Source organism: Temnothorax americanus, unplaced genomic scaffold (genome assembly GCF_048541705.1).
Source record: "Temnothorax americanus isolate GAGA-0224 unplaced genomic scaffold, ASM4854170v1 Scaffold8, whole genome shotgun sequence".
Classification (NCBI taxonomy): Eukaryota; Metazoa; Arthropoda; class Insecta; order Hymenoptera; family Formicidae; genus Temnothorax; species Temnothorax americanus.
This window is the reverse complement of record NW_027509802.1, coordinates 483,244-510,725: the sequence shown is the minus strand read 5'-3', so window position 1 is coordinate 510,725 and position 27,482 is coordinate 483,244. Positions and strand designations below refer to the sequence as shown.

Genomic DNA, 27,482 nt, shown 5'->3' with positions numbered 1-27,482 from the left:
TTTGAAATGCATTCCTAATATACTAATCAAGATTACCGAGCTGGACTTCAAACACTTTGGAACTAAGGGGCTCACGTGTCGCTAAGAGCTTGTTCCGGTTCGTTTCTTTCGCGGATGCGTCATAGAGTGACGCAGAAGAAGAATGCGACGAAGGGAGAAGAAAAGACGAGAAGACGGACGTATACGCGTGGCACTTAATTTGTTTCCTAGGGTGTTGCACGACGATGCAGCCATGCATTAAGCGAGAATGGGCAAAGGCCCGATTTATGCCCGCCGAGATTATTCGACGGATAACCGGCAGCGGCCAGATAACCAACGGAATTTCGGTGGCTCCGCTTCCGTATATGGAGGACAGATCAAATTTATCACCATCGACCTACTTAACTACTATCGCACCGTGTTCTCGGAGAGCGGTTCCATAGGGCGCCCAAGTAAACGAAACTTTTGTAATTGTTCTATCGAATCCCCGGCGCGGTCCCTGCCTCCCCTTTGTTGTCCTTTAACGATCATCGAATACATTGTCTCGACTTGGGAACGAGCGGCGGGATGAAATTAGCGAAAGTCCGTCGAAATGTCGTCGTTGAACGATGGGGAAACGAATAATTGCGCGCGGGTGATAAATTTTACGAGCATTTTTCATAAAGTTGTAAAAGCATGGAAAATAACGGCAGACATTATACAAATTTAGAGAGCACACATTTGGTGCGCGCAGTGCATATATAATTGTTTGAATATTGATATGCGCTATTTAAAATTTCACGAAGTTTATGTATTTAAATTGAACTTGTAAATATACACTGATGGATTAATAACAGCGAGGTCTTATGTAGATTTTGATTATTTAAATGGATAAATAGAATGTGCGTATACAACAATGGATTATTGCGTATTAATTTGAAATGTATACGTTTCGCTAATTTGCGTATAATAATTCTTTTAAATCATGCCAATTAGTGGAATACATATAGAAATTATTATTGTGCAGATATGACTAAAATTTGAAGCAAACGCTTTTTTTGCTTATATTAGTATTCAGAATAAGAACTACACATCCTTTATTATCTGGACAATCCGATAATTTACTTTCAGAAAAAACGTTGGCGAAAGTGTCATAACGTTTGTAATTCAAAAAAGGTGAAATTAGTATAATTTTGTTGGGATCTGTTCTTTCTCTTAATCGTTCATTATACGACTATATGAATGCACAAGAATGTGCAGCAATGCAATATTAACTCAACACTAATTATGAAAACGCGTAAATTTCGGAAAACGTGCGAGTGCAAAATAAATTGCTAATTCCTTAAAATGCCTCACCGAGGCGAATAATTTCGCGTTATTAATGCAAATACGAGCGCGAAAGCGGAATGGAACCATTCCATTATCATCGCGAAACGTTATAAAATGTTAAAAGCATGTCGCGTCCTCTCTGTTCTAAAATGTTTGCGGGTCTCGGTTAATTTTCGCCGAAAAACTGAAAAATCTGTTGTTTTATTCAGGCACGATGTAAGGTGGTCTTTTCGTGAGAACAAGTATTAGATAAGTACCCCTAACGTTGATATATGTTAAATATACAGTAATAAGGGACATGTGTACGAAAAATCAAGTGAGGTTACCGACACTTTACAAGAAATAAGTCATTCTAACGGTGCGTTCGCGGAGCGTGCCATTGTCATTCTATCCTTGTTTACATTTAATAAACGAGAAAGATAGAACGATGCAAATCGCCACGGCCGAGGTTTTTAACGAATAATACATGTACTTAGCGATCAGCGGAATACCGTATTCATGTCTTAAAATATTCCCTGAAGTTTCCGGATTTCGTACATACCTTGAAAATAAGGGCTTGCCGAATGTTTTGCGCTCCGATATATAAGGTTAAATAAGTAGTGGATCCACGCGCATCCAGTCCTCATGACGGACTGTTACTTGACTAACTGGATCCGCGAAATGGGTCCGCGAAAGGACCACCTTAAAACTGTAACCGAGATTAAAAACCAGCGCGTCCGGCCCGAAGCCGTAATTCACGCCGCAAAACTTTCATAATTGTTCTATCGATTTCCTTTCATTTTGCCTTTCCCCTTCTTCCCTTCCTTGAAAAATAAATGCTCTCATCGTAGAGCTGATCGAACGCGCACAACTGCCCAAAATTAAATGATTAGGCGTCCTAAATTTCTCGTTATCATGAAATAAATTACCCACGTGAATTGTAGTGAAATCTTTTCATGATGTAAAACTCGCGGCCCATTGTCACGAGCGAATGCATTGCGTGGAAATTTTATCATGATGAATTTCCTGTATGGTAAATACGAGTTGGAATCAAAACAATTCAATAAAACTTTATTATAACACAAATTTCGTCCGCTCTGTAACGAAATTTTTCGTTTATTTTGCCGGTATACGATTCATCGATCGTCAATTGAAGCGAGTGCCACAAAAGTTCGCTGACACATAAGCCGCATCAGCGAATCATAAATTTCCAGACGGATCTTGCGTATACTGCAGCTCATGCGACAACGCGTCACCGGGTCGTTTTAATAAGGGCACCCACCCCCGTAACAGCAGAAGTCAGGGTATACTCGCTTCGTATTACTCCCGTTTTATATATATCCGTTGTGCGTATACAACCCGCTATCACATTACTAAAGCCCGGCGGGGATAGCGTAGAGACGAGGTTTCCCCGCGGCAACGAGTCGGCTGGTCGATTTTGGTCTAAACTAAATATAAACGTATTCACTAAACAAGTTGAACTACCATTACTACTTCACATAGATTTTGAATATGCTACAAAATTTCAAATATGAGAAAAATGATTGCTCTTATAAAATCTACAAATATATCCATGTATGTGTAAAAACCAATGCGATTTATAAGCTAGCTAAAAGAGGTTTTTCTATGGATATTTGAACAGTTAGAATTTGAGTAATTGCAATGTTGGAGTAATGTACCGTAATATTTTACATATTATATAGCTATCATAAATAAATTTACGACAACCATCAGATTTAGCGCCATAAAATCGTTCTTTTGACGCAATCGCCCTAATCGTCCCTAATAGCTTTACGCACATTTAGCAAATGACAGTGTGATACAGTATAGCGTGTTACTCGACTTGTTGGGCGTATAGTATTTTAGGCTGGTGGATCGCGTCGACGACGAGAGGCTGAAACCGGGGGGAGGGGAAAGCAGCGTATCACCTTTATACCGCTACTACTCGCGAGTTATTTATTTTTATGGGGTTTTCCTCCTTCTCCCGCACTCACTCCCGCGCGCGCCGTGGTCTTCCAGAACTTGAGGAACGGACGAGGAGAGGAACGAGTTCGGATAGTCGAACGGGAGCGAGGGAGGGTGACGGCGCGGGCGGTGTGTTACGGCCTTCTCTCGTCTCCTGCTCCTGCCGGAGATACCCTCCGCGCCGGGGAGAGAAACCCCGTGCCCGCTTAATGGCGTTACGGGGTTGCCATGGTTACGGGGAACCCCATGGAACCGACGCCACCACCGCGCCCAGCGGAAAGCCCATTTATTCTGGAAAAACATTATAAGAACGCGCGCGCGGCACAAGCCCCGCGCGCCAAGGTCGTTGCTCGCCGGAGCACTTGCATCCCTGCCCGTGCACGTACTCACCCTCTGTTGCGCACGGTGAGAGTGCAATTGGAGTAGTCGTGCGTTTTTCGAAGAGATGACTGCGGGAAGGTAACCCTCCGTAAGGTACAGATTGCCGGGCGCGTGAGAGCGATGAGAAAAGCAGCACGTGAAGTCAGAAATCACGAGTTTCCGCCCCGCGCTGGAGTTTTCTTGCGACTTTCGCAGGGGGGATCGATTCGGTTTATTATCTCGCGTCAGGCGAGAGGCTGACATACGCTTCCTCCGCTTCATCGTGCTCCTTTGATTAGCTTTGGCGACTCCCCTTCTGGAAATTTAAAATAGTGGAAGGATTAATTATAAAGTAACGCGGGAAGGGAGGAGAACGTTGCAAATTGTGAGCTATTTTATGAAAAAAGTCTCGATTTTATTTTTATATGTAATAATTATAACAAAATGGATATTTAAATTAATGATTACGGCGATTAAAATGAAAAGATTAATAAAGAAATGCAATCAGTGTGCTTGCATAAAATTTAGTTGTTTAAAAGGGAAGTTTGAATTCCAAACAATAATCAAGAGCAACAATTTATTACTTTATATCGATAGTATATTATGTTGAGAGAATTAATACACTGATTAGCATTTTTCCACCGACATGATATGAAAACTGTATACAGAGAACCTCATCGTTCAATCCCGGTTTTGATCCAATTTATCACCGTACATCAACCGAAAATAGCTTACACATATATAAATTTATCGAACGAAAGGGAATGGGAGGAAGAGAGACGCGCAATCTTCCGCGCAGTGCGTCAAAGCGGACGAGACGCATTAATTAAAACAACATAGAATTGCATTGCGCGTAAATACTGACCGCTTCTGTAAGCACGCATACGTCGCGGTATGATACAGTGTATCATGGTGATGATATTACCATCACAAACCTGATGAATTGGTGGACATATTAAACGTATTAATAAATCCGCTTACGTGCCGCGTTGCGAAATAATAATCCACTGAATAATTCGCGAAATATGTCACCGCAATCGACCATACACGACTGTTGGTATACATAAAGGCTATTTTAGAATTATCCAGCGGTAGTTTTAATAATAGATTTTCCGGTTAATTAGCAAACAATTTAAACAAAAATATTAAATATCGGTAAAATAAGACAGTTTTTTAATTGTATACAACTAGTAGTTGTCTTTAATAACAAACTAGACAAAATTATTGAGAACTTTTTTTACTTAAATTACATATACACAAAATCTTGATAATTGGATTACCAAAAATATTTTTATATCAACTATAAAAGTAGATTTAAAAAAATATATAATTAACTTTGAATGTAAAAAATTAAAAGTTTCTATACTCGAAATAATAATAATCATAAATCTAATAAGTGCTTAGTCCGAAAAAAGCAATCCCAAAACTCACGCTATATAATAAAAAATCTTTCAGTTTTGTAATCGATGTGTAACAGAATAATACAGATAAATTCTTACTTCTAAAAATTGGATGTTCTCGCTTTTGTCCATGCAAATTCTCGAGTTTGTGCAATCTCACGAAACGGCGGACAGCGAAATAGTTCGAGCACTTCGAGCTCGCCGCTAGTGACTGTGGCCAGCCATAAAAACCTTTTGCGGATAACTCGCGCGTCAAAACATCGGGCAATTAACCCTCGAGGGAATTTAAAAACGGGTACAAGAAGCGTCGCGTGACAGATAGAGAGGGGGAACAATGAGCACTTTTCCCGTTCATATGTCCCGAGAGGTGGGCATTCGCCAAGGGAGTTAGTAGTTAGTCCACGTCGTGAGTTCCTGCGCGACCGCAAGGGAATTACTAAGGATTACATGAAAATTCTATTATCGTCTTAACGTCGCGCCTCAGTGAGCCCCGACGAAATCGGACCTATGTTACATATCAATCCTCGTTTCAACGCGATGCGTCCCGATATATATAGATGCACCGGATGCACTTCAGTTGAGCTGTGCGCGACATGCTTTTATTCAGTTTGCAGCTGGCAGATCTTGACACGTATCACTATCAGTGTCGATATCAGTTATGGATATACAAACTCGTGGTTTTCCCATCCTATCTGTACAGGCATTTATCAGAAAGAGATAGGGACCAGAGATAGTGTGGTATCTGGTTTACTTTTTCCTAACCAGGATATGTCAAATGTCTGGTCGTGCAAGTTAATAGATCGCTCTATATTCTGCATCGAGCTTCACATATATATAGACTTGGATTTTATCGAGTTTGTGCTAGGAGGTTACTATTCTAAAACAGGAACTTATTGGTCCTGTTTTAAATGCCATGCAATTCCACTTTGAAAATTTGGTTATCGCTATATATATAAATCGACATCGACGCAAACAATATATCTTGAGATTTTTAGACATGTAATTAATTTATGAAAAAATAGTATTTCCTATTTACTTAATATTATTTTTAAAATATATATATATGAATAATATTTAAAAATTATTCATAAAATTTTTTATAATATCATTTTATATTAAATGAAAGTAAAGTAAATTCAAATATATATTATAGAGTTTAGAGATAAATTGAAGTGGAATGGCGAAATGCGTTCGTCGGATGCAATCAGATTTGACGATGACTAAAATTATACGAAAACTCAAATGCGATCCACTTAACGGCTCGCGCCGCATACATGAAAAACGAAGGCAGGCAAATCCCGTGTCCATTATCCAAAACGACCGGCCCCCGGCTAAGCGGTCTTATAACGTTATGTTTAATGTCGCTGACGCGTATGATGTGCGATCCGATAATACGAGGCGCGAAACGCCAAGCGATTGCTCGCGCAACTCGCGAAATTGGCGTCACGCAATAAATTGATGACCCGACGTTGTTCGTCATGTTGCCGGCAACGCCGGCATATACGCGGCGCCATGTATCCGGGCTTTATAAGGGGATGCGGTCCAGAGAGAGGGAGAATGTAGCCGGGACGCGAGCTCGCCACAGCCAATTACCGTTCCCTCATTAATCCGATTAATCATGAATTACACAAAAAGTCCGTTATCGCCTTAAAACGCGTGTCGCCGGCTCTTCAATAAAATCACACACACACACAACAAGTTCAACGTGTCATCGATCGCTCTCGTGTATATATTCTCTACGCCTCATTAACCGTCAGAGTGATGTTCTCCCGAAGAGAAGCAAGCGCGAGAGCCCTTAACCCTGAATATGAACAACGTTACGAAATTAGAGCTCCAAGTAACGCGGGAAAATATCACACTTCGGTCGGGTGAAATATGCTCGAATTCAGGAAGGAAGATAATTTCACGAATAAAAGCATCAGAATTAATTCTTGTTGGTTAAAATCGTGTTACATTAATATAATTCGCAACATTTTTAATGTTTTCAAACTAAAGATAATAGTAAACAAAAAAGATAGTACAAATACTCTACAATATCAGATACAAATTCAGTTTAGTATTCAATTGACAAGACCATTAGAAGTAATTTTATTTAAATTCTTTGTATTTGAAAATTCACGTTAATCATATTACTGCCTCTATCGCAATTGCAGCCATTAACATACGTAAAATAATAAAAACTTAATCGCATAAAAGATTACAATATAAACTAATTATCGTTACTCATTACTCATTTTTAATATTCCCTCATTTATAACTAATTGAACGTTGAAATGTTACTTTAACGTTAAGTGACTATTTTCGTATTAGAACGGAGAACCTGGCCGGCTCCAGCGTGCGTCCCTGACCTGGTGGGGGGTTGTCGCCACGTCATCGTATTTTCCGACAATTACCCTGTATACGCAGAGACAAATACGCGAGCTCTCTCTCTCTCTCTCTTTCTCTCTCATTCTGCGCGCGTGTCTCTCTCGCCCTCGCTTGCTCTCAAATTAAACGTGACGATCAGTGCCCAGGGCTAGCAAGTGTAGCGAACGATCGGCGGTGGCTGGTCGGCATGGGCGGCTCGCCGCAACCAATTACCACTCTCTCATTAACCCTGTAATAATCGCCGCGCCGTCTGCATCTCTCTTGCACCCCCCTCGCTTTAGATGCACACCTCGTGCACAACACGTGAGTATATAATCGCGTATGAAAAAGGGCGGACAGAAATAAACGCCGCGGAAACGAAATAATCAACGGCGGATGCGACAACCACCAGGATCGGATCTAACATAAGGCAGGCGCTTATAGAGATTCCCGTTTTTATAAAGTTTCGGAAATAAAGGCAAAAGTTTATAAACTCACTTGACTGTAGACTGAATATTCGAAATTGATATAACTGTGTATTTAAATATATAATATTTATTTTTAGATAACTAATCAAATTAGTGCTTGACTTCACAATGTTTAATTTTATCAATTTTTAACACATATTAGGATAATTAATATATTTAATATATTTAATATATGTGTGTAATTTTTTACATTTCATATATTTAATATATTAAAACATTTTCGGTAATTATATATATATATATATATATATATATATGAAACTTCTCTTTTTCCTTTTAATCGGATACCTTTTCCTTAATCAATTTTTTTAGCTTAGTCATTAAATTAACAATGAGATGAACAAAGAGATATATTTTTCAAGGATAACGCGTATTTATTCTTTGTCATACAAATTCGCGCAATGCCCCATTTGAGTCGTTCTATTTCAAGCTATGACGATAAGATATATTATATAGCACTGAGAGTCTAGCCGACGCGACATATGCATATATGCGCGATGTTTGTACCATAATCTTCGCTCGAAAGCCAGGGATTCTGATAGCAGTACACGTCCAAGTTCCGAGAATTATAGACATGAGAAAATGCATTTTAGGCCGATCCTATAGGATTTTGGCCGTCATGAATAAACATGAAGTCGTTTAATTTAGTGGATTCCGCCAGCCAACATCAATCAGTCCTAACTGCATTAACGAAATTGTCTTTCTCTATATCTGTATCGCAGATAAGCGCTACAATATCGAGCAACAAGATTAATATTTGCTAACTATATTCGATTAAACAATAAGGTTGTCGATAGAACTCACGTTTAGAGACTGTTCTTCGACGTGTTTCACGTCGAAATCTGAATCAATCGATGTTATATCGCTTTCGATTTACCCGCGCGGAACGCATAGAAAACGTATTTTTTATTTACACTCGCAATATCCGACGGTTTTGAGCATGAAAGAGCTACGACGAATCGCTCAAAGTCGCGCGATGGTCCGGACGATAGACTGATGTTAATTAAGAAAATTAAGCTACTTATTGCGAGGTCCGCCTGCTTCCTCTTTTCTTCTCTCCATCCTTCCTTATCTGATTCTCGTGTCTCATCGTTCTCCTTCTACTTCCTTCTCAATTCACGCACAAAGCAAACCTGACCCTTGCGCACCGCTCAGTGGTGCCAGTCCTTCTTAATGAGCGCGTAGCTAATTGGTCGGAACTTTATTAACGCCAGAAGCATCGAAATTGGCGGCGATATCGGAGAAGTTCGCGGATGAAGAACGGTGACTCGATTTTACGCGAGTACTCGAGTGCTCATTAAATACGACTGTTCCCGTGACGCAACCCCCGGGAACGATATTCTCGTATTGGAAAAATCGATCGGGCCGTAACGCGATGCGATTGCACCAGGGCGATGTTTCTCAATTCATAAATCTTACGAACGATTTCGCGAAAGACAATTCACTTATCTCGTTTTAAGTAAGATTATTTGTCCTTCTTCCCGTTCTTTTAGTTGATGAGAAGAAAAAAGCGATTAAACTATAAAATTCAATGATGTAAAAAATTATAGGACGAATCATTAATTCATCGTTATATGTATTTGCGAATTTTATAAACGGTGGATTCTACATATAATATTTCATAATAACGAATGTTAAACCCTTTCCGTATTTTTTATTATTATCGGATTGCGGGATATATTTTTATTTTTATATATAATAATTTTATAAAAATACGAATGAATTTATAATTTATTATTATTATATAAAGAAGTGTTCTATTCCGCGCGCATTGATTTTATTCGTCTGTTTAAAATAAGTAGATATTCAATAATTTATTCGTTTGTTTTAAATAAGAAGATATTCAATAAAATACAATTCCCAACAAAAACCTTTAATTCTTAAGTATATATAAAAACTTTCATAAAAAATTTAATTAATTAAAATCTCCAATTCTTATACAAAGAATTCAAAAATTATAAATCTTAAACGCGCATGAAATGTGCCACATGTGTGTGACTACCACGGGAATTAATTCCCCGCTCCAGATAATAAATAACAAATAAATAACTAGTTTTGCTTACTCTCTTCTCACGTTTCTTCGTTGCACTCACACACTGACAATAAATTATGATCGCGCGCGTACTAATCACATACGATAATCGTACGATACCTTACACGGACATTCGCGATGCGCACTTTATGACATTGTGACAGAAGAAAAATACGAGAAAAATAAAATCGTACGAAGCTATACGATTTGCTCGGAATATCTCCCGACGTCTCGAAAATAGATGAATCTCGGAAAGAGTAGAAAGTTTTGATAAATCACCGTAAATACAAATAAGAAATTTGTATGTACACGGCAAACATTAGAACGTGGAGTTAATTATGACTTATGTATTTACGCGTCGCGAGACCGCGCGACTCGAAGTTGATCCATTCCGCTCGGTCAATAAATTAAATTAATAACTAGCTAATTAAGAATTTTATATTCAACCACCCGTAAATCTATTACTGTCAAAATTAAATATTGCAATCTATTCTGAATATCGAAGCAGTAATTATCGCTCGTAATATCATGAAACAATCTGCAATTTCCATATTTCAATTCCTATCTTAATTAAACAAATAGTGCGACATATCAACTTCGACAAATTATGTATAGTTGGTGATAAGTTTACGAGACACTAATTGTAAGTATTAATTACTAATATAGACTAACAAATTAATTATTCATGCATTTCAGCATATAAGCGTGAGTATTTATCATGATGGCATCTCGAGCTGCTATTTAATTCAGTTTCATTAATTAACAATACTGAGCATGGCGGACTTGGTATATACCGTAATGTGCCACTATCAAATAAACAAAGGCAGTATACCAATCACTCGCTTTTAGAAAATACTTCATATTAGGGGTATTCAAATAAGTTAAACGGTTTGGCAGGTTATGTCGGGTTAAAGTCGGGTAAAAAGTTAATTTTTAAAATTTTAACCCAAAGATTAATGTGATAAGTTAATGAGTCACTTATGTATTTTGCATAACCTTAAAGAGTAGCGCGCCCAAAGTTAATTAATTAACTTTTTACTCGACTTTAACCCGACATAACCTGTCAAACCGTTAAACTTTAACTTATTTGAATACCCCTAATATGAAGTAATTATGTGTATGATAACATATTGCGAAATAACTATATACAACGGTCATACGTCGTGCAAAAATAAGTAGGTACCTCGCGTTGCATGCCTCTCTTTCTATGAAATATTTAACTTACTGTAAGATAAATGTATGCCAAAGATTCTGTTTTTTAGATTAATTATTAACAAACGGTCGTTCATTAGGTCGTTTCTCATTATTAGAATTACTCGAATGGCTCATGAATTGCTTCGTACTTTTAATTAAAAAGTATGCAAATTACACTTCAATGGGCGAAACGTCCAAAAGACGATACGAAATACACGTCGCGATGCGAGAATATATATAAACCGTAATTAACTCCGTATTTTAATATCTGTCCGCTGACTATACAAACTCGTTTGTACACACACATGGCGATTTTCATTAGAATCCTCTGCTTTTCGAGTTTATCTGTCACTCTAATTTTCGAAACGCGATGTCGAATCCAAATGTGATAAAAAAAGGAGAGAACTCTTCGCAATAAATGTCCCAGTAAATTACTTATAATTTATTACTTCCCATTCCTCTCTTACTTTCTTTCTGAAAAAGTAATTCGCGTGAATTATCTAATACTTTGAATAAGTATAGCCATCACTCACGAGTTATTAACCGCGGGCGGAAGTTAAATGATAGCACGTTGACAATTTAATTTTAATAATGATATGGAACAACAAAGTTTAGACGTTTCTAACAACTCATCGCAATCGCGTTTCGAAAGGTAGTAACGACGACGACACGCGGAGCTGGAGCGATCGACCCATGCTTGCTCGCTCGAGTCTCGCTACGCAAATGACAATACGGCGTGCGTGACGGCTGACGGCATTGTATATGAAGTTATGAAGCAGCGTGCAAACACAAATAATAAGGTTAAAGCTAACTAATCTCACCGTTATTTCATATTTGACATGTTAAATATATGACGGTATTAAATATGTGTCTTTTAAGTCGAATAAGACCGACGAATAACTTCAGAATAATTTTACGCCTCGTGAACTCATTACTGTAACATATTACTTGCTATGAGATAAGGATTATAATTTTGTGTTTGATTTATATAAAAAACTTAATAAAAAAAAGATATTAATCATAATTTAGTAAATATGTTGCAATACCAGGCATATAATACAAAATTTAATTGCTAATAAATAAAATTTGCTAAAATATATATGTTGATTGCTATATAGTATAGTGATATTTATATAAATATAACGACAGAAACAACATTTATTCTAAACTGATTTTGTATTCTGCAAGATTGTAACCAATGGAAAATTAAATTGACACTGTTAATATATTCCATCAAAATTGTATAATATAAACAGATTTTTATGAAATATATATAGCAACGATCTACGATGTCTGTGAGTAGACAGAAATCCCGGCACATTCTTCCTCGCACATTTTCGGCGTATTTTTTTTCATACCTCAGCCTATATGGATCTCTTTATTGCAACTGTTCTCGCGACTTAACGTCTGGTTGGTAAAATATTGCGCTTTTCGTTATAAGGTCTCGCTTATAAGAAAATGCGCTGTGTCGTAAAAAGGAGTGAAGTCGCAGCGAGATAACTTCAATTCCGTAGTAAAAAAAGTTGTGGAATTATATAGTTTCTAAAACATTAATTAATAACCAATAAAGCCTCATAAATCAAATATAGATATACATATATAAACAAGATTTTCTTTTCTATTTTATTAAGCGGCTTATCAGCGGATACTTGATTAGAATTTTAAGTCAAGCTGAATGAATGAAGATGATGTTTAATCAAATTTGTGACAGATTTTGCGGAATTAATATAGAAATTAAAAGACACATTCATGTCTCGCTCGAAATATCATTGTCACTCGTAGCAAGCAAAATGGATCGCATATTTATATATATACATTTCATATTTTTAGCTGAGAATATATCGTAAAAATTTGTACTTCCTTTCCCTGTCTGTTTTTGTGTCAAATTAATATCACAAGGAATGAATGAAAAATAGCACGTGCTTATTCACGCTCTGGAAAATGAAAAGAATGTAAGCTTATTTCGCGTATAACGTCCTATCATCTGACTAAGATATTCATAAAAGAGAAAAGAATGAAAATTTACGATAAAGATATTATAGATGATAAAAATGCCAAAGATTCCGCTTGATTCCTTCTTTCGTATCTCGCAGTAACCCACTTCGCTTTATTTCAACTTTTCCGCCTACTTTTGTGCCTCTCGGCCGGATATTGAAATTTTCGTCACATACGCCGGGACATAAGGGCCGCTCACACATACAGCCGCATGATAAAGGACACGCTGCTTATTGCAGAACGGAAAGTCATACACTAGGTGGAGATCGTTGTTTTCTCTTTATAGGGTGCGTGCAACTGCGAATAGAATATACATGAGCGGATCCGCGGCTAGGCATGCGAGGGGTACATTCAGCAGTTAGTGTTAGCGCATCCAGCACGTGAACTAGGAACCTTTCCAAGGAGATGCGCCCCGGGAGACCATATAGGAGCGTATCCCCTTTACCGAACATCTCGGGACGAGACCCTTAATTTTGTACTTACCATTGGCGCGACAGACTTTTGTCAGTTCCCCGTCCCGTGGGAATCTCGCAAAAAAAAGCGCACTATATCCGGGAATATGTAGTGCCTTTCTGCAATTTTATGTTATAGTAACTTAAAATGAAATTTTCTCATAAAAATAGCTTTATACGTAACGTAATTGGGACGGAAAAATATTATTCAATTGACTATTTCTATTTTAAGATCATCTTAAAAGATTTTCTTTGCCGTTAAATTTTTATATAATAGCATACTCATATATAACAGAGATGATAATTTTTATTTAAAATTTTTTTTTTCTAAAATTACCTTCTATCTACGTTTCTTTAGAAATATACTGAGATATATTTCGCGCTTTGTTACGCCACAGACGTGTTTTTATGGTCGTAAAAGCAAAAACATCCTGACACATTCGTTGCGCCACAGATCTATTTTTACACATTCCACACTCGTTACCGCGGCGTTCTGACGTTACTTTTATTATGTATCATGCAAGCCGAAATTTATCGCAGCACCCAGGGCGAGGGAAATACTGGCGAAGGCGACGCGGAATTTTCAGTCCCACCGGAAAGTTTATCGAAACGTCGTTAAGCAGTTAGCTCCGACACGGTCGATGGCGTCATTCGTTTTGTTACAACCGACGGTGCTGGAGAGCCACGTAAGTGTTTTCTGTGAGATGTTTAGGTTCGAAAAGGCGAAGCCGGTCACGTTTTCGATATCGGAGGCGTCGCCGCACTCAGTACACATACGAACCCTCCTTTCAACAGAGAATTAATAGGTCAACGAACTGACCGAGTATAAGTCTCACAAGAGGATTGCTGTGTTCTTCGGCATATCTTCACACTTTGAATTATGAATTTCAAATTTTTACTTGTTAAAGTAATATGTATAAAATATGTATAAATATTATGTTTTCTGCAAATAAAAATTATATATATTAATTGAACAAGTATTTTTAATTCTATTTGATAAATATTGCTTATTGTGTGTGTTTATGTGTGTGTGTGTGTATATATATGAGTAGAATAATAATTAATAAATTAGAACACGCAAAAATAATTAATGTTTATCTCAAAATTTTCTCTAATTAAAAACATTCTGTATAATCACACCGCTTTTCCTACAATATTTCTCACATATTTAGACATATACATACATGTCTTCGCTCTTTCTCTTTATCGATTTTCGCAAACCTAGTTTCTTTTTCCACTCCCTTCCCGTCTGATACCTGTATATTATGTGATTTAGTAACTTAACAATAATCTGATGTAATTGAGATCTTGAGTGATTATCTTGAAGCTGTCAATCTATTCTGGAAATTCTCTGCGCGTGCCACTTGAAAGTTTACGATGAAGAACAGACGAATAATTTCACGTCTTGATAAAGTCCCGAAATTGTGGACTGTCGAGAACATCTTAAACTTCGACCTGCGTCAAAGTCAATAAACTTTCCGAAATAAATTTGTCTGTTTCTATTAGCTCGTGATATTTTCGTAATCATCTTAATCGATTCCGTACATTTATTCCCGGTAAACATCTTCGATTTTCTCGACAAGTTGCGTGCCAAATTCGACTTTAAGTGAGATATTTAAGTCCTTCGATATGTTTCAATCGATATTTTATTTGAGACAATAACAAATGGGGATATTTGTTTAAAATTGTGAACGTGCCGACTTTAATAATATTTCAGATGCGCAATTCAAAATTCTTCAAAATTGTATTACTTTTAACATTAAATAATTTTGCAATTGTTCGTGTCTGAGATCCATCATTATCTTTCTTGCTTAATTTATTATAATATAATATTTACAGTTCACAAAATTTTCTGTATGATTTTAAAGATCTTCTATTTTTTCCGAATAACAGACTGTCATGAAATATAACAAAATCCTTCAATCTGAGAATACAATCTTGTTATGTATTCGGTTGACAAAAGCAGCGCTTGAATATTGGAAATACTCAAATATAAAGACTATTTGGCTCATATTGGCAGCGTAAAGTCTATCTAATAGATAATGAAAAGCATTTCCCCAAATTGTTCATGGCATAAGTTCTTATATTAGATATTCATATTAATGTCCACTTACTTGGCTGTGTGTGTGTGTGTGTGTGTGTGTGTATCCGTACTATATCTTTACCGCGGAAAGATCACCGCACGAATCCATTTGCGAGCGCATCTCCAAATAATCAACATATTTTGCAAATGATAAATACGCTTGACACTAGATTGCACGTCGCTATGATTAATCGTTTCTCTTCAACGCGACCCTTTGCATTTATGAATCGCGACGGTGCAAAGACGTAGGGAGACAGGGCGAGCCCTCTCCAAGTTCTTTATCAATATTCGCGCGAAATGCCGTTGTGCGTAAGTCACAGTACATCGGTATTAATATTCGTTTGTCGTCATCCCTTCATTTTCCCTGGTACATCTCCGTCCTAATGATGCTTTTTTCGCTCTCTTCCATTTTCCTGGCATACAAAGCATCTCCGGTAAATTATTTGCCCATTAAATAAGAAATATACGAGACTATTTGAGATCGCTTTTAAGTTCATGTGCTTATTAAAAATTCGTTTGATTTATTTCAATTATTAGAATTTCTCACATTTCCTTTTTACTGTTCTCTCAAACGCTTTAGGGCCCAAAGATATCTATATGTCATTCTGAATGTATCATCTCACATAGGCGCCCTTGGTATGAACAACATGGCAGCTTGATACACTGCACGGTGCTTCAATGTAACACTATCGCGCCTCTCATAGGCGAAGTTCGACCCCGAAGCCGCAGATTGATGCGTCGAATTATATTTGTCGCGCCGCACAGCTGCTGTCTAAATTATACGCTACATTTAGTCTCCGTTCCATCCGTTCCACGAACGTCCCTCGACCCCGTCGCGACTGTCCTCCCTCGCTTTATCGGCTTTGATGTACTCTCAGGATCATGGCAGTCGATGAATTTTATTCCGCACCTTTGCGGCCGTCGAGAACCGAATCTTGCAGCGCGATCAATACCGGATTACTATTAAGCTCTTTTTAACGAGGACCAAAACTCGTCATTATATATATATATTAGCGTATATCTCTCTCATCAGTCGATACAGCAGCCGAAAATGATCACGATCGAGACGAGAGAAAAATGTAACGGAGGATTGAAATATATTTATAATAAGTAACTATGGTATATTTATAATTCGTTATTTTAATAAAATTTAATGTCGCATGGAAAAACTTTGATAAAGTTCGATATAAAGGAAATTTTTTTTTTTTATTTTTATTTCTGGGGTACATTATATCTGATAGATCTTTTAAACGGATCACGTTGAAGCCGACAAGATCTTCAACCTGAGTCTGACGACGATCTAAAAATTTATTCATCCCATATCTTCCATTATTCAAAACAGGAGTCCCTCAAATCTGGGCAAGAAAAGACGTCGTCTATGCAAACATTACCACCATTTTTCTCGAAGACGTTTATTCCGAGTGATTTCGATAAAAGCAAAAAAAAAATATCGAAGGGATCGATCCGATAAAACTTCAGTTACAATAGGATTTCATTCGTCGGAAATTCTTTTGTCCACAAGAATTACGTAAAGCTCGACAAAGAAAAACCGTCACCACAATTCTCGTTCTAGAGATTACAACACTCATTCTAAACTCAGTTAAACTCACTTAATATTATTACTTTTTTCTGTAATCATAAATTATATTCTTATTCAGATCTTCCTTAAACATTTCTAACTATTTTCTTCTAAAATAAATACAATATATCCAGTAAAAAAATGGCTAATATTAAGTACAATAATTGTAAAAGCTTATATATAAAATAAATAAATGTATGTAATTTTAAATTTAACTTTTTGGTACTCAGACCACAATCATGCTGCATAAAGGTTTTTCCAACCATTAACCCTCATAGACCCTGTTCTACCAACTGTAAAACCCCGGCTTTCTGTATCGCTTCCAATGAATTCAACGCCTACGGCTAGGCAAGCTTGATAACAGCGGTAGACAGGTGGTAAACAGGGAAGTAACTAAAGAGAGTCTCAGTGTACGAGAGAGGAGCTGGTGTTAATTCTGTGAGACAAAATTTACGAAGCAAGCGCCGAGAACACGGAAGATGATCTTTTATAGTAGTTCATAATAGCCGGAAACGATAATGACCCATCTAACCTACTTCTCAAGCGAACAAGCCAAAAACTAACGTCGGCAAGCGTTGAAGTTAATACAATGTAACTTAATATCAAGAACGTCAGAAGACTTGTATAGAGTCATAAAATAGCTTTTAAAATAGGAACTAAGATATATCTAGGATACGTCTAATTACAGAATTAGTTAACATTAAATTGGTATATATTGATTCGTCCTAGTTAGTCCTAAAATCAATATATCTAGCCAACTAAAATTGTCCAACATATCATTTTTGATGAAATTATCGACAGATTGTGGATAATTATGTTACGCGTCACGCGCTATGACTTAAGATTAGTATGCTGCTAAATAATGGAGAAAATGTTCGTTTCAATTTAAATATATCTCACATAAGATAAAATAAATTTTCATGATTACGTAAAAAAAAAAAAAAACCACAATTGAAATAGCAAAAGCAAAAATGTGTGAACATAATCTCAGAGAGAAATGTTTATATTTTGAAAATCATGTCTAGCCTCCTACGATTTTCCGCATCGCGAGTGTGAAAAAGACGTATCACCGTATATAACAGTATAACTTGCATAATTCATCAGATTTCGCCGAAGACGTTGCGTTTCGCGTGATGACGCAATCGGTCGTGCGTTAAAGTCGATATCACACGTAGGAGGACTTGTCGATAGCGTGTCGACGATGAAGGGACACCATATTAGCGACACGCTGTTCGACGAAGATGCGGGTGACAGTGCCGGGTCTCGCCGAGTTGACAGACACATGTCACACGCGGAAAGTGAGCCGCGTCGTGGAACACGGCCCGTTCGTATCGTAACGAGCCGGCGATGCGTGCGTGCGTGTGCGCGCACATGCAGTTTCTCCCCGGCGCGGCGCATTTCCCCACGGATTCCGCATGGGCGGACAACGCGACGCCCGGCTGCCGGGGAAATTCGTCGACCTTTACCGTAATAACCTGAGAGCCGTCGGTCGTCGGGACGACGACGACGTCGCGATCGTTGTTGTCCCCCGGTCGGTTATCCTCTTTATTCGTCGACGTCGGGACCGTCGTGCCTCTCATACGTGACTCGCAAAAATGAAAGGCGAGACGAGACGATTGTGCGATAAAAACTGACGGAAATGCGGAAGGAAGCAGCACAATGCACCCTTTTATGCATGCGTCGCTGTACATGCGAGAGGAATTACTATGATCCTCAAGAATAACGATAAGTCCTGCGATATTTGAGGAAACGTATAAGGACAATTTTTTTAAGACCGTTACTCGTCGAGCGTTATTATTGTTATTATTTCGCAATCAATTTTTCGCTGGATATAATTTGCAAGCTTGCTGTTTTAATAATTCTATTTCTTAACGTGAGTCTCAAGATAATAAAATTTACGATAATATATATTAACAAAAAAAATTTATGCAATTTCAGATGACATCGTTTAAGAATATCTATACGTCGCGCGTCGTGGCAACTCTTCTTCGACATTTTATTGTCTCGATGCATTTAACCATTATCCGAGATTCGTTAAATCTCTTTGATAAGCACACAGAGTTAATGTCGTATCGTCTCCCGCATCCCGGTTGAACGCGGCAGTTCGATCGATAAAATTAATCCATTTAGATATTTCAAATGAACCCGGCGGGTGCGCCTGAACGCACCCCATCCGCCGGGGCTCACGGCGCTCCACATCGAGCATACAAATTCGAGTAGCGGCGAGTTTTCAAGTGGTCGATCGCGAGCCGAGGCTCGGATAGCGCTCGTCGCTCGTCCGCCGACCTTCGCGGAATATTGTACGCGGCACACGCCGGGGTTCCATGAATTATGCATATTTTCCGCGATATGAGTGCCTGAGTGATGGCTCGGCACATAGCTTTGACAGGCTGTAAATTAGAATGCCGGAAAACCGGCGGAGACGGCCGCGAGCATGCATCGCGATTTCGATCGAAGAAGCGACGAGGCACTCGAGTGGTTCTTGAGAATGTGGATATGTCAACTTTCTCGCCGACAATTTATTTTGGTGTCTCATTACCGTGTGCATATACCGCATGATAGAAAGATTTTCATATTTTCTCATTTTTACCTCTTTTTTACGTGTTTGCTTATATGTACTTTATGATTTTGTTCCGTTGTCCTGTTGTTTTTCACGCAAAAGTTGAATCAACGTTGAATTACAGTTAGTTAATATGAAGAATAAGTGTTTTTGCCAGCAGAATGATTAATTCCTAAATTAATGTTGATATTTCGCGATAAAATCTATCAAGACTATATTTTCACTGCATAAAGACATCAGCTTGAATAAATGTATAAATAAAGATAATTAAAAAACGATCGGATGTGTGAGAGGAACAATTGCATATTTTGCAATCTCCGTTCATTCCCGTTAGGATTGAAACGCGACTACCGTTAAGTTCACTCCGAGAGAGTGCTATACATTCCGGAATCGTCATGCGGTGCGCCAATCCGTCAGCTGCGCCCATGACATACGCGGGACAGGCATGAAGCGCATGTATCGGAAAACGCGACGGAAGGAAGTATATACCTACGTAAAATATGAATAAAAAGCGAATAGTACGCTTGTGTTTTTCGCCCGCAACAAACTGGTGAGATATATGTGGATGCGCCATACGACACGTGTATACCTCGCATATTACGATGTTTTGGAATTGATCCAAGCGAAAACTAGTCCTCGACCGTTTGTCACGGTTATTCGAACAGCGCCGGATCGTAATATACATTACGAGAGGTATAAGGTGACAAAGTAATAAAATCGCACCTTCGTTAACGCTTTTGAAGTAAAAATAATTTTATGCTTAATATGGTATAGTATCCTATAGAACACTCAATGTTGATTTTAATGAGAGATTTTTAACAAATATTGAGGTGTCAGTATCACGTTTTCGTTATACGAAATTTGTAATCGAACTTTGTGCATTCTATAGTATATAAAATAAATATAAATATTCCATTTCCATGTTACATGCTATCCTCGTGCAACTTCGTCCGCGTTAAAAAATACATGCAATACGATAGGTGCTGTCTGGCACACCAATAGTTTAGACACATATTATAAAATATAAAATTCTGTACAATATTCAAAGGTATAACGACACCGCAATTTCCATATGTATCACGAGTGTTGACGCTTTTTCCAACAGTTTTAATATCAATATTGGAATATTTTAATGCAATGATACTAAAATATTAACATAAAATTTTCGCAAGCTTCTTTTCGCGAGATAATTTTATATTTATATACTTTTGATGCTTTAAAAACAAAATATCAAAAAATATATAATGACATTTTTCACTACATAAAACATCCCCACACATTCTATACCTCTCTTCATCAAATTTTCCGTTGTTCGGTCCTTGTACTCCCGCTTTTTTCCCCTGATGTATTTTTATCATTTTATCGCATTTCGCACTTTGTCCTCTTATTCAATATATAAGGAAGGGATATACTTATAGGTTCTTACAATATTATGCGATACCCTCGTACTCTTCTCACGTTTGAGTAAGATAACATGGAAGCCAGTGTCATGAATATGATGGATATCTACGTACTATAGGTACAGAAAATGCAGTAATGCGCTAGACTTTTGATAGGTATGAGAAACTTTTGGAAAAGTTTGATTAAACCAAGAGATTTTCTAATATTTTGTAACTATTTTCATAGGAAAATTTTTTAGCAAGCAATATACAAAAATAATTAAATATTAGTTAAACTTAATAATAGACACAATTTGAATAAACTTTCGAAAATATTTTTGACAAGAAAAATCACAATATAATTGCTATAAAATTATTCTCTTTTCTATTCTTTTCTTGTCCCGTTTATTTTATGTATGCGGACCTCGAAGTGATGTATGTTCGCCCGTTTTATGATAATCCATTTAAAAACATACATTGAAAAGCCATTGCTGTTTAACAACGCATGACACACATACGCACAATAACGTATACGGCTTTCAATAGCAAATGAACACCGGTAACGTATGCGGATGCTATACGAGCGAGCGGAGAAGACACATCTCAATGATCGTTATTCCATTATTCAACGATCACTTGACCCTTTCGAAGCGTTAAAGAGCTATCGAGTGTTTCCAATTATACGCAAAGCTATACGGAATACCGCGCGTAAAAAACGTTTCCGTTCAACTTTAACATCGATCGCAATTCAATGACAGGCATCCATGAACTTTCCAAACGTGTCATTCAAATCTTTCTCCTCAAGCCGTCAACCGTGCACAGGCACAGCTGTTTTATTACGCGTGACGACAATGTCGCGAAAGTTAAAGATGTCCGTGAAAGTTTTGTAGAATAAAATACGGAATACGTCGTCGCTTAAAAAAAGCTCTGATAACGGCGCAGCCATAACGCGCGGCGGGCTATCCCGCCTAATCGATATCTTGGCTGCATCTGTCGAATTTACCCTTTCGCAGGTTGAACGCACCACAATTCCGCTTCGTGATCCACCCATGGTGCTTTTATGCCTCCAACCCTCCACCTCATTCCGCCCCTTTGATCCTACTTTCAATCTGCCCAGACAATACTGTAGCATATTGCCGCGTATTATATGAATCATTACGCAGGCACGGCATTAAGCGCATCGGCCTTGAACAAATATAATAAATATACCGGGTGGTCTCGTCCACCTAAGCGCATATACCGCACGGACGTGGGCACTGTGTGTGTTAACGCGCCAGACCTTATGGCATCGATGTTTCCGCTTACGCTACATTTGCAGTGACCCCGTCGACATGAATGCACTCGCCTGACAGAGGTACGTACGTATCTGGGTCGAAAGATAACGGTCTGAAATCTCGTAATACACGCGCTCGTCGCATACGTTGGGCTAACGCATGAATCGACTGAGGCGATGAGATCGATCATTCTCAGATCAATTACGAGAAACGTTGAAAACATTTCCGAACAATGACGATATAATGGTTTATTAAAGTGCAAAGTTCGCTCTAATGCGAAATACGTGGGGCGGCCTGCCGGGAGCGGCGTTAAAAATATAGTTGTTACGTGCGAGCTGTAGCAGCGAAAGGTCAGTGCAGCCACTTTGCAGTTTCGCGCAATAATTCGATATCCTTGGTACATATAATATGACTCAAAACTCGTTCCACGCAATCTATAATTCGCGCGTATTCGCGACAGAGTATTCCATAGTTTCTAACTAATGCTATAGCAATTAGCAATATATGAAATATCAGTGCCGACGTCGCGACGTTGCAATTCGCTACAGTAATCGAAGATTAATTTCATAGCTCGACTCGAATGTTGCCTTTCGATAGCAAAAGTCTTTCAAGCGTTCTTCCTGAAAAGTATGTAAACGCGATTGCACGTTCGTATATACATTTTCTAGACGTTGTAAGACGTCGTAAGACGTTGCATCCTATTTGCAATGTACCGCACGCCGCGTCGTCGTCCCGGGAGTAGCGGAAGGGTTGCGAACCGCCGCGCAATAACGTTTCGCCCGCCCACGATCGACGCATACATCGACCCGACCCGAAAAATTTGCAACGCGCTCACAGCTCTTTATTCGCTTTATTTCCCCGGGCTTTATCTCCTTCGGGATATCCCTTTACGGTAACATCGCCACAAACGGGTGAATCGATTCGCTGGCAACGGTGTAAGCTTCAAAGCCAATTCGTCAGGCGTGTCTCAGAAATACGGGACGGCGCGCGGCGGTGGCGTCGGCGTCGGCACGAATTCGGCGACGTTAACCCAGATCGTTGCCCTTGGAGGTGATCCAGCCGGCTGCTGGGTCGCCGGTTGCCAGGATACCCAAACTCCTGCGAGAGATCGCCGTGGAAAATACGCGACGGGGCGCTTTTTGCGCCACCCGCTCGGCCCGAAACGGGATTCAAGCCAGTCAGGCCAGCCTGACGGCTCGCCTGACGGTGTTAAAGAGATCGTCAGAGAGTTTTCATGCTTCGTAAACGGATAAAAGTACTACTGCCACTCGTAACACGAATGACAAGAGGGATGGGAGTTTTAATGAGAGACAAATTTGTTACCGACCGTTTTTAAATGTGCTTAACTTGATCCTTTCAGTGTCTATATTTGTCGAACAATCGTGGATACGATCTTTTTTTTTGTAATGGAGAAAAAATATAACGTAATATTCTATTAGAGAAAAAATAGAAAAGTTTTTTAATAAATTTTTTCAATGCTGAACATGTACGATAAAAAAATAAATAAAAATATAAATTTATTTTCTATACCATATCTGTTTTTGTAAATATTTGTCATATAATTTTGTAACATAGAAGTACTTTATTCGGTATTTTTATTTAGTAAACATTACTCTGGCCGAACTTCTATATATACTTCAGCATGCACATGCAATATCATTATATACTGAAAACAAACTCTCTGTTACGATACAATGAAAACTTTGTTAAAATACGTAAATACTTTACATAAATTGCGCTTGTTATTATTACCGCTCTCATCACGGTCAAAGTGCAAACTACAATTGCACTTCAACTGCAACACTATAACAACGGCGAGGATTTCATTGCACTTTGTACGCGTTATTGTGTGGCAAAGTGCACTTGAGAAATTTCCGTCAGGAATTGAGATTTTCCGTATTATTCCGCGTTCTATCCTGTCCTATTGCATTCGCAAACATTTCTGCGAGAGTAAAAGGAAAATGTTTATAAAGCAAATATAAAGTTTCGTCTATCGGAGTTATGTCTCTTATTATGGCGACAGCAAAATATATGTACTCGGAGATGTAAAAACTACATATTATTATTTCATTGCGAAATCTTTCATTTTTAACTTTCTATCAATAAAATTAATTTTAAAATAAGAATTTTTGACGGTACAAGAAATGTAGATGTGCAAAAGATATCAAATCAATTAGATAGATTTTAATACAGAAAAGAAAGTTCTTCGAAATGTGTTAAATTAGTATACATTAAATGCAAACGATATAAATTATTTACGAGCCTGTTCAAGCAAGCGGATAAAATAGCGAAACTTTCTCCAACTGTTTCTCTTGTCGCGGAAATTTAGGTGCATCTCTAGCATTAAATTCTTTCGCGCGAATAACACTTACACGTTTATCGATGTACACATGCGCGCGCGGCAACGTTCGCAAGTAAAAGGGAGATGAAAGGCGCACTTTGTACTTAAGGGAAGGTATATATCGAGTAAATGAGATATAAATTTCCTCTCCCGTTTCGTCGATCATTTATTCGACGGTTCTCGATCGGTCGCGGATGAAGGAGCACGGGCGAGTGCCAGGGGCGGCGTACACTTAAATAAAGGGTCGCCGCGTCGCTCATGGACGTCCTAAATAGATGGGCAACGGGTTCTTGAATTATGAGCATCCGTATCGAGTTGGCCTAATGCAATTATCTCTTTTAGAGTATATTGGCTCCATTTGTATATTAAAATTGAGCACGGCCGCGTATCCCATTGCACTCTCCTATCAGATTCGATGAAATGGACTTTAATTTGAGTAAAAGGCGAACGAAAGAAGCTAAGAAAAGTAGGTGTAGCTATTTCTAACCTTAGTAGCATTATGCATTCCTCGTTAATATGACAGATGCGATATTGGTTAAAAGAGAAGAACTGTTTCTTCTCTGGCATATTTATAAATAGCTTATGAAATAGTTTACAGAAAATTGTGGATAATTTAATTCATCCTTCATTTTAAATTGGTATAATTTTTTTAAACTAAAATCCGTTGTTAAAAATGCAAGAAATTAAAAATTGAACGTCGAAGTTATACCGATTTTAATTCTATACGGAGTAATTGTCAACTGAGATTGTCGTTTGAAAGAAAGGTGATATCGGAGAAAAAATACAAAATGCTAAAAGTGGTAAATTGAATATGTAGAATGTCGAGATATATCGTCTTGTATTCTGCATTGTAACTATAGTAAAGAACGGAAAAGCCAGTGTTCCGCAACGCCCGCGGCATCGCGTTGCAAACGAGAAAATGTGTTCGCAGCTAACGTACAAGGGGAGATCCAATTATGACAGCAAAGCATTTAGCAGATAGCCCAACGCAAAATATAGCTTCTCATCTTTATCATATTGTTATACGACGTTTGTGTAATATTTTATCTGCCTACCTTGTCAGATTCCGTCTGCAAACACACGATGATTTCGAAGTGGTTTTCGTTGTTCCCCGCAAACTCCATATCCGCTATTGAATTATTCTGAAAAAACATTTAAAAAGAGTATTAATAAAAATATTGAAAAGAATTGTTTATTTCAGTGCACTTGAAAAAATTCCGGAATAACATTACGAGTATCAATCGAGATATTTTTTAACGGGAAAATTATATATATAATATTAATTGCATATAAAAAATATAAAATAGATATAAAAGGACTTGTTTATGTTAAATTATTATTTACTGGTAGTTATCTTAATATTATTATTTGCTCAAATAAATCAATTTTTATTAAATCTTATTAATTTTTCAAATATTGACGCTTAAATTAACTGTTTAATATCTATGTAAAAAAATACGTATTATATATAATACATAAAAAACATTTTTGCACAGAAATATTTCTGTCTATAATATAAAACCATATACCGAGATGATCAGAAATAGCGTATGAGCAGCTTTCATGGTGTATCGAAAGTCGCACTTTTTATCGGAAAACGTAGGATATGCGGAAAACCTTCATCGAGGATTTACGCCGCGAGTTTTTCACGGTATAGCTATTGATAACCGCGCGTAAGGATGCGGCTCGAGATGCTTTTGTACATTTCATCCGGCCGCAACCAGTAAAGATAGCGGTTTCAGTATAGTGTCCGAGGGTGAGAGGGGTTTCGCTCGCGGTACAAATTCGAGGACTACGGTAATTCCGCAATACGAGCGGCAACGAGGGTAACGAGCTTTCCGCCAGATTATCTGGCCGACGCCGACGCCGGCGAGGGCGGAGGATTGTGTTGGCAACGCGTATCCTTCTACGCCGCTAGCCAGGGAACACATCGCAGAAAATATCGATCCTCGACTCCGGTCCGGCCTTCGCGGCGTTTAACGAGCGCATTACGTTAGCCCCTTTTAAAAGATCGCACTTCTGACTTCAATGGGCCGTGTAATCGGATCAGGATCGACACAATGCGCCTGTGCCGCGAATGTGTAACGTTCCGCGTCGAATCCATCTGCCCAAGTCTTGCTATCGAGCTATATCCGATATGCATATGTCCGGCCATTGCCGCATCACTGTGGCATCTTCGAAGCGAGAGCCGAAATGCGAGAAGATCTAAGAATGAAATGCGGCAGATATGGGATAATATTACAAACGAAATGATAACCGCGTAATCAATGGGCAGATGTGACCAAAAGCAGAATTTTTAGCTAGTTTTCCAGAATACCAGAACATATTAAAGTTTGTTAAAAATGTTTATTTAAAAAATCTAATATTTAAAAAATAAATCTACAAATTCTCTATTATTTCTTATAAAGAGATATTATCGTGATAAATTATATTATCTGGTTTAGTAATACGAAGCATGTAATAATAGGATATTGTAGTTGGTTAAGATCTAAATATATATCCTCATCAAAATATTGATTCGCGGCTCCTGATTCTCGCAATCCGCGCATAATACAGAAAATAAAGGATAGAATATTCGCATTACGAAATTGTTTGCTCCTAACAGAAGATTTATTGTCATTTGTCTCTCTCTCTCTCTCTCTCTCTCTCTCTCTCTCTCTCTCTCTCACGCTCTCTCTCTCTCTCTCTCTCTCTCACGCTCTCTCTCTCTCTCTCTCTGTCTCTGTTTCTGTCTCTGTCTGTCTCCCTTTCTCTTGGATATTCGTGAT

The 27,482-nt window shown here is 38.1% G+C and overlaps 1 protein-coding gene across 1 annotated transcript in view; it reads right to left on the bottom strand.

Moving 5' to 3' along the window:
* Nucleotides 1-27,482, bottom strand: part of LOC143907153 (uncharacterized) — a 63,835-nt gene that overhangs the window by 28,087 nt on the left and 8,266 nt on the right. The window contains exons 3-4 of the mRNA XM_077423704.1: nt 25,770-25,856; nt 3,622-3,907 (exon numbers count right to left, since the gene is read on the bottom strand). Of these exons, the coding sequence (XP_077279830.1) occupies nt 3,622-3,873 (252 nt within the window). The 5' untranslated portion in view covers nt 3,874-3,907; nt 25,770-25,856. The remainder of the gene's footprint in view (nt 1-3,621; nt 3,908-25,769; nt 25,857-27,482) is intronic.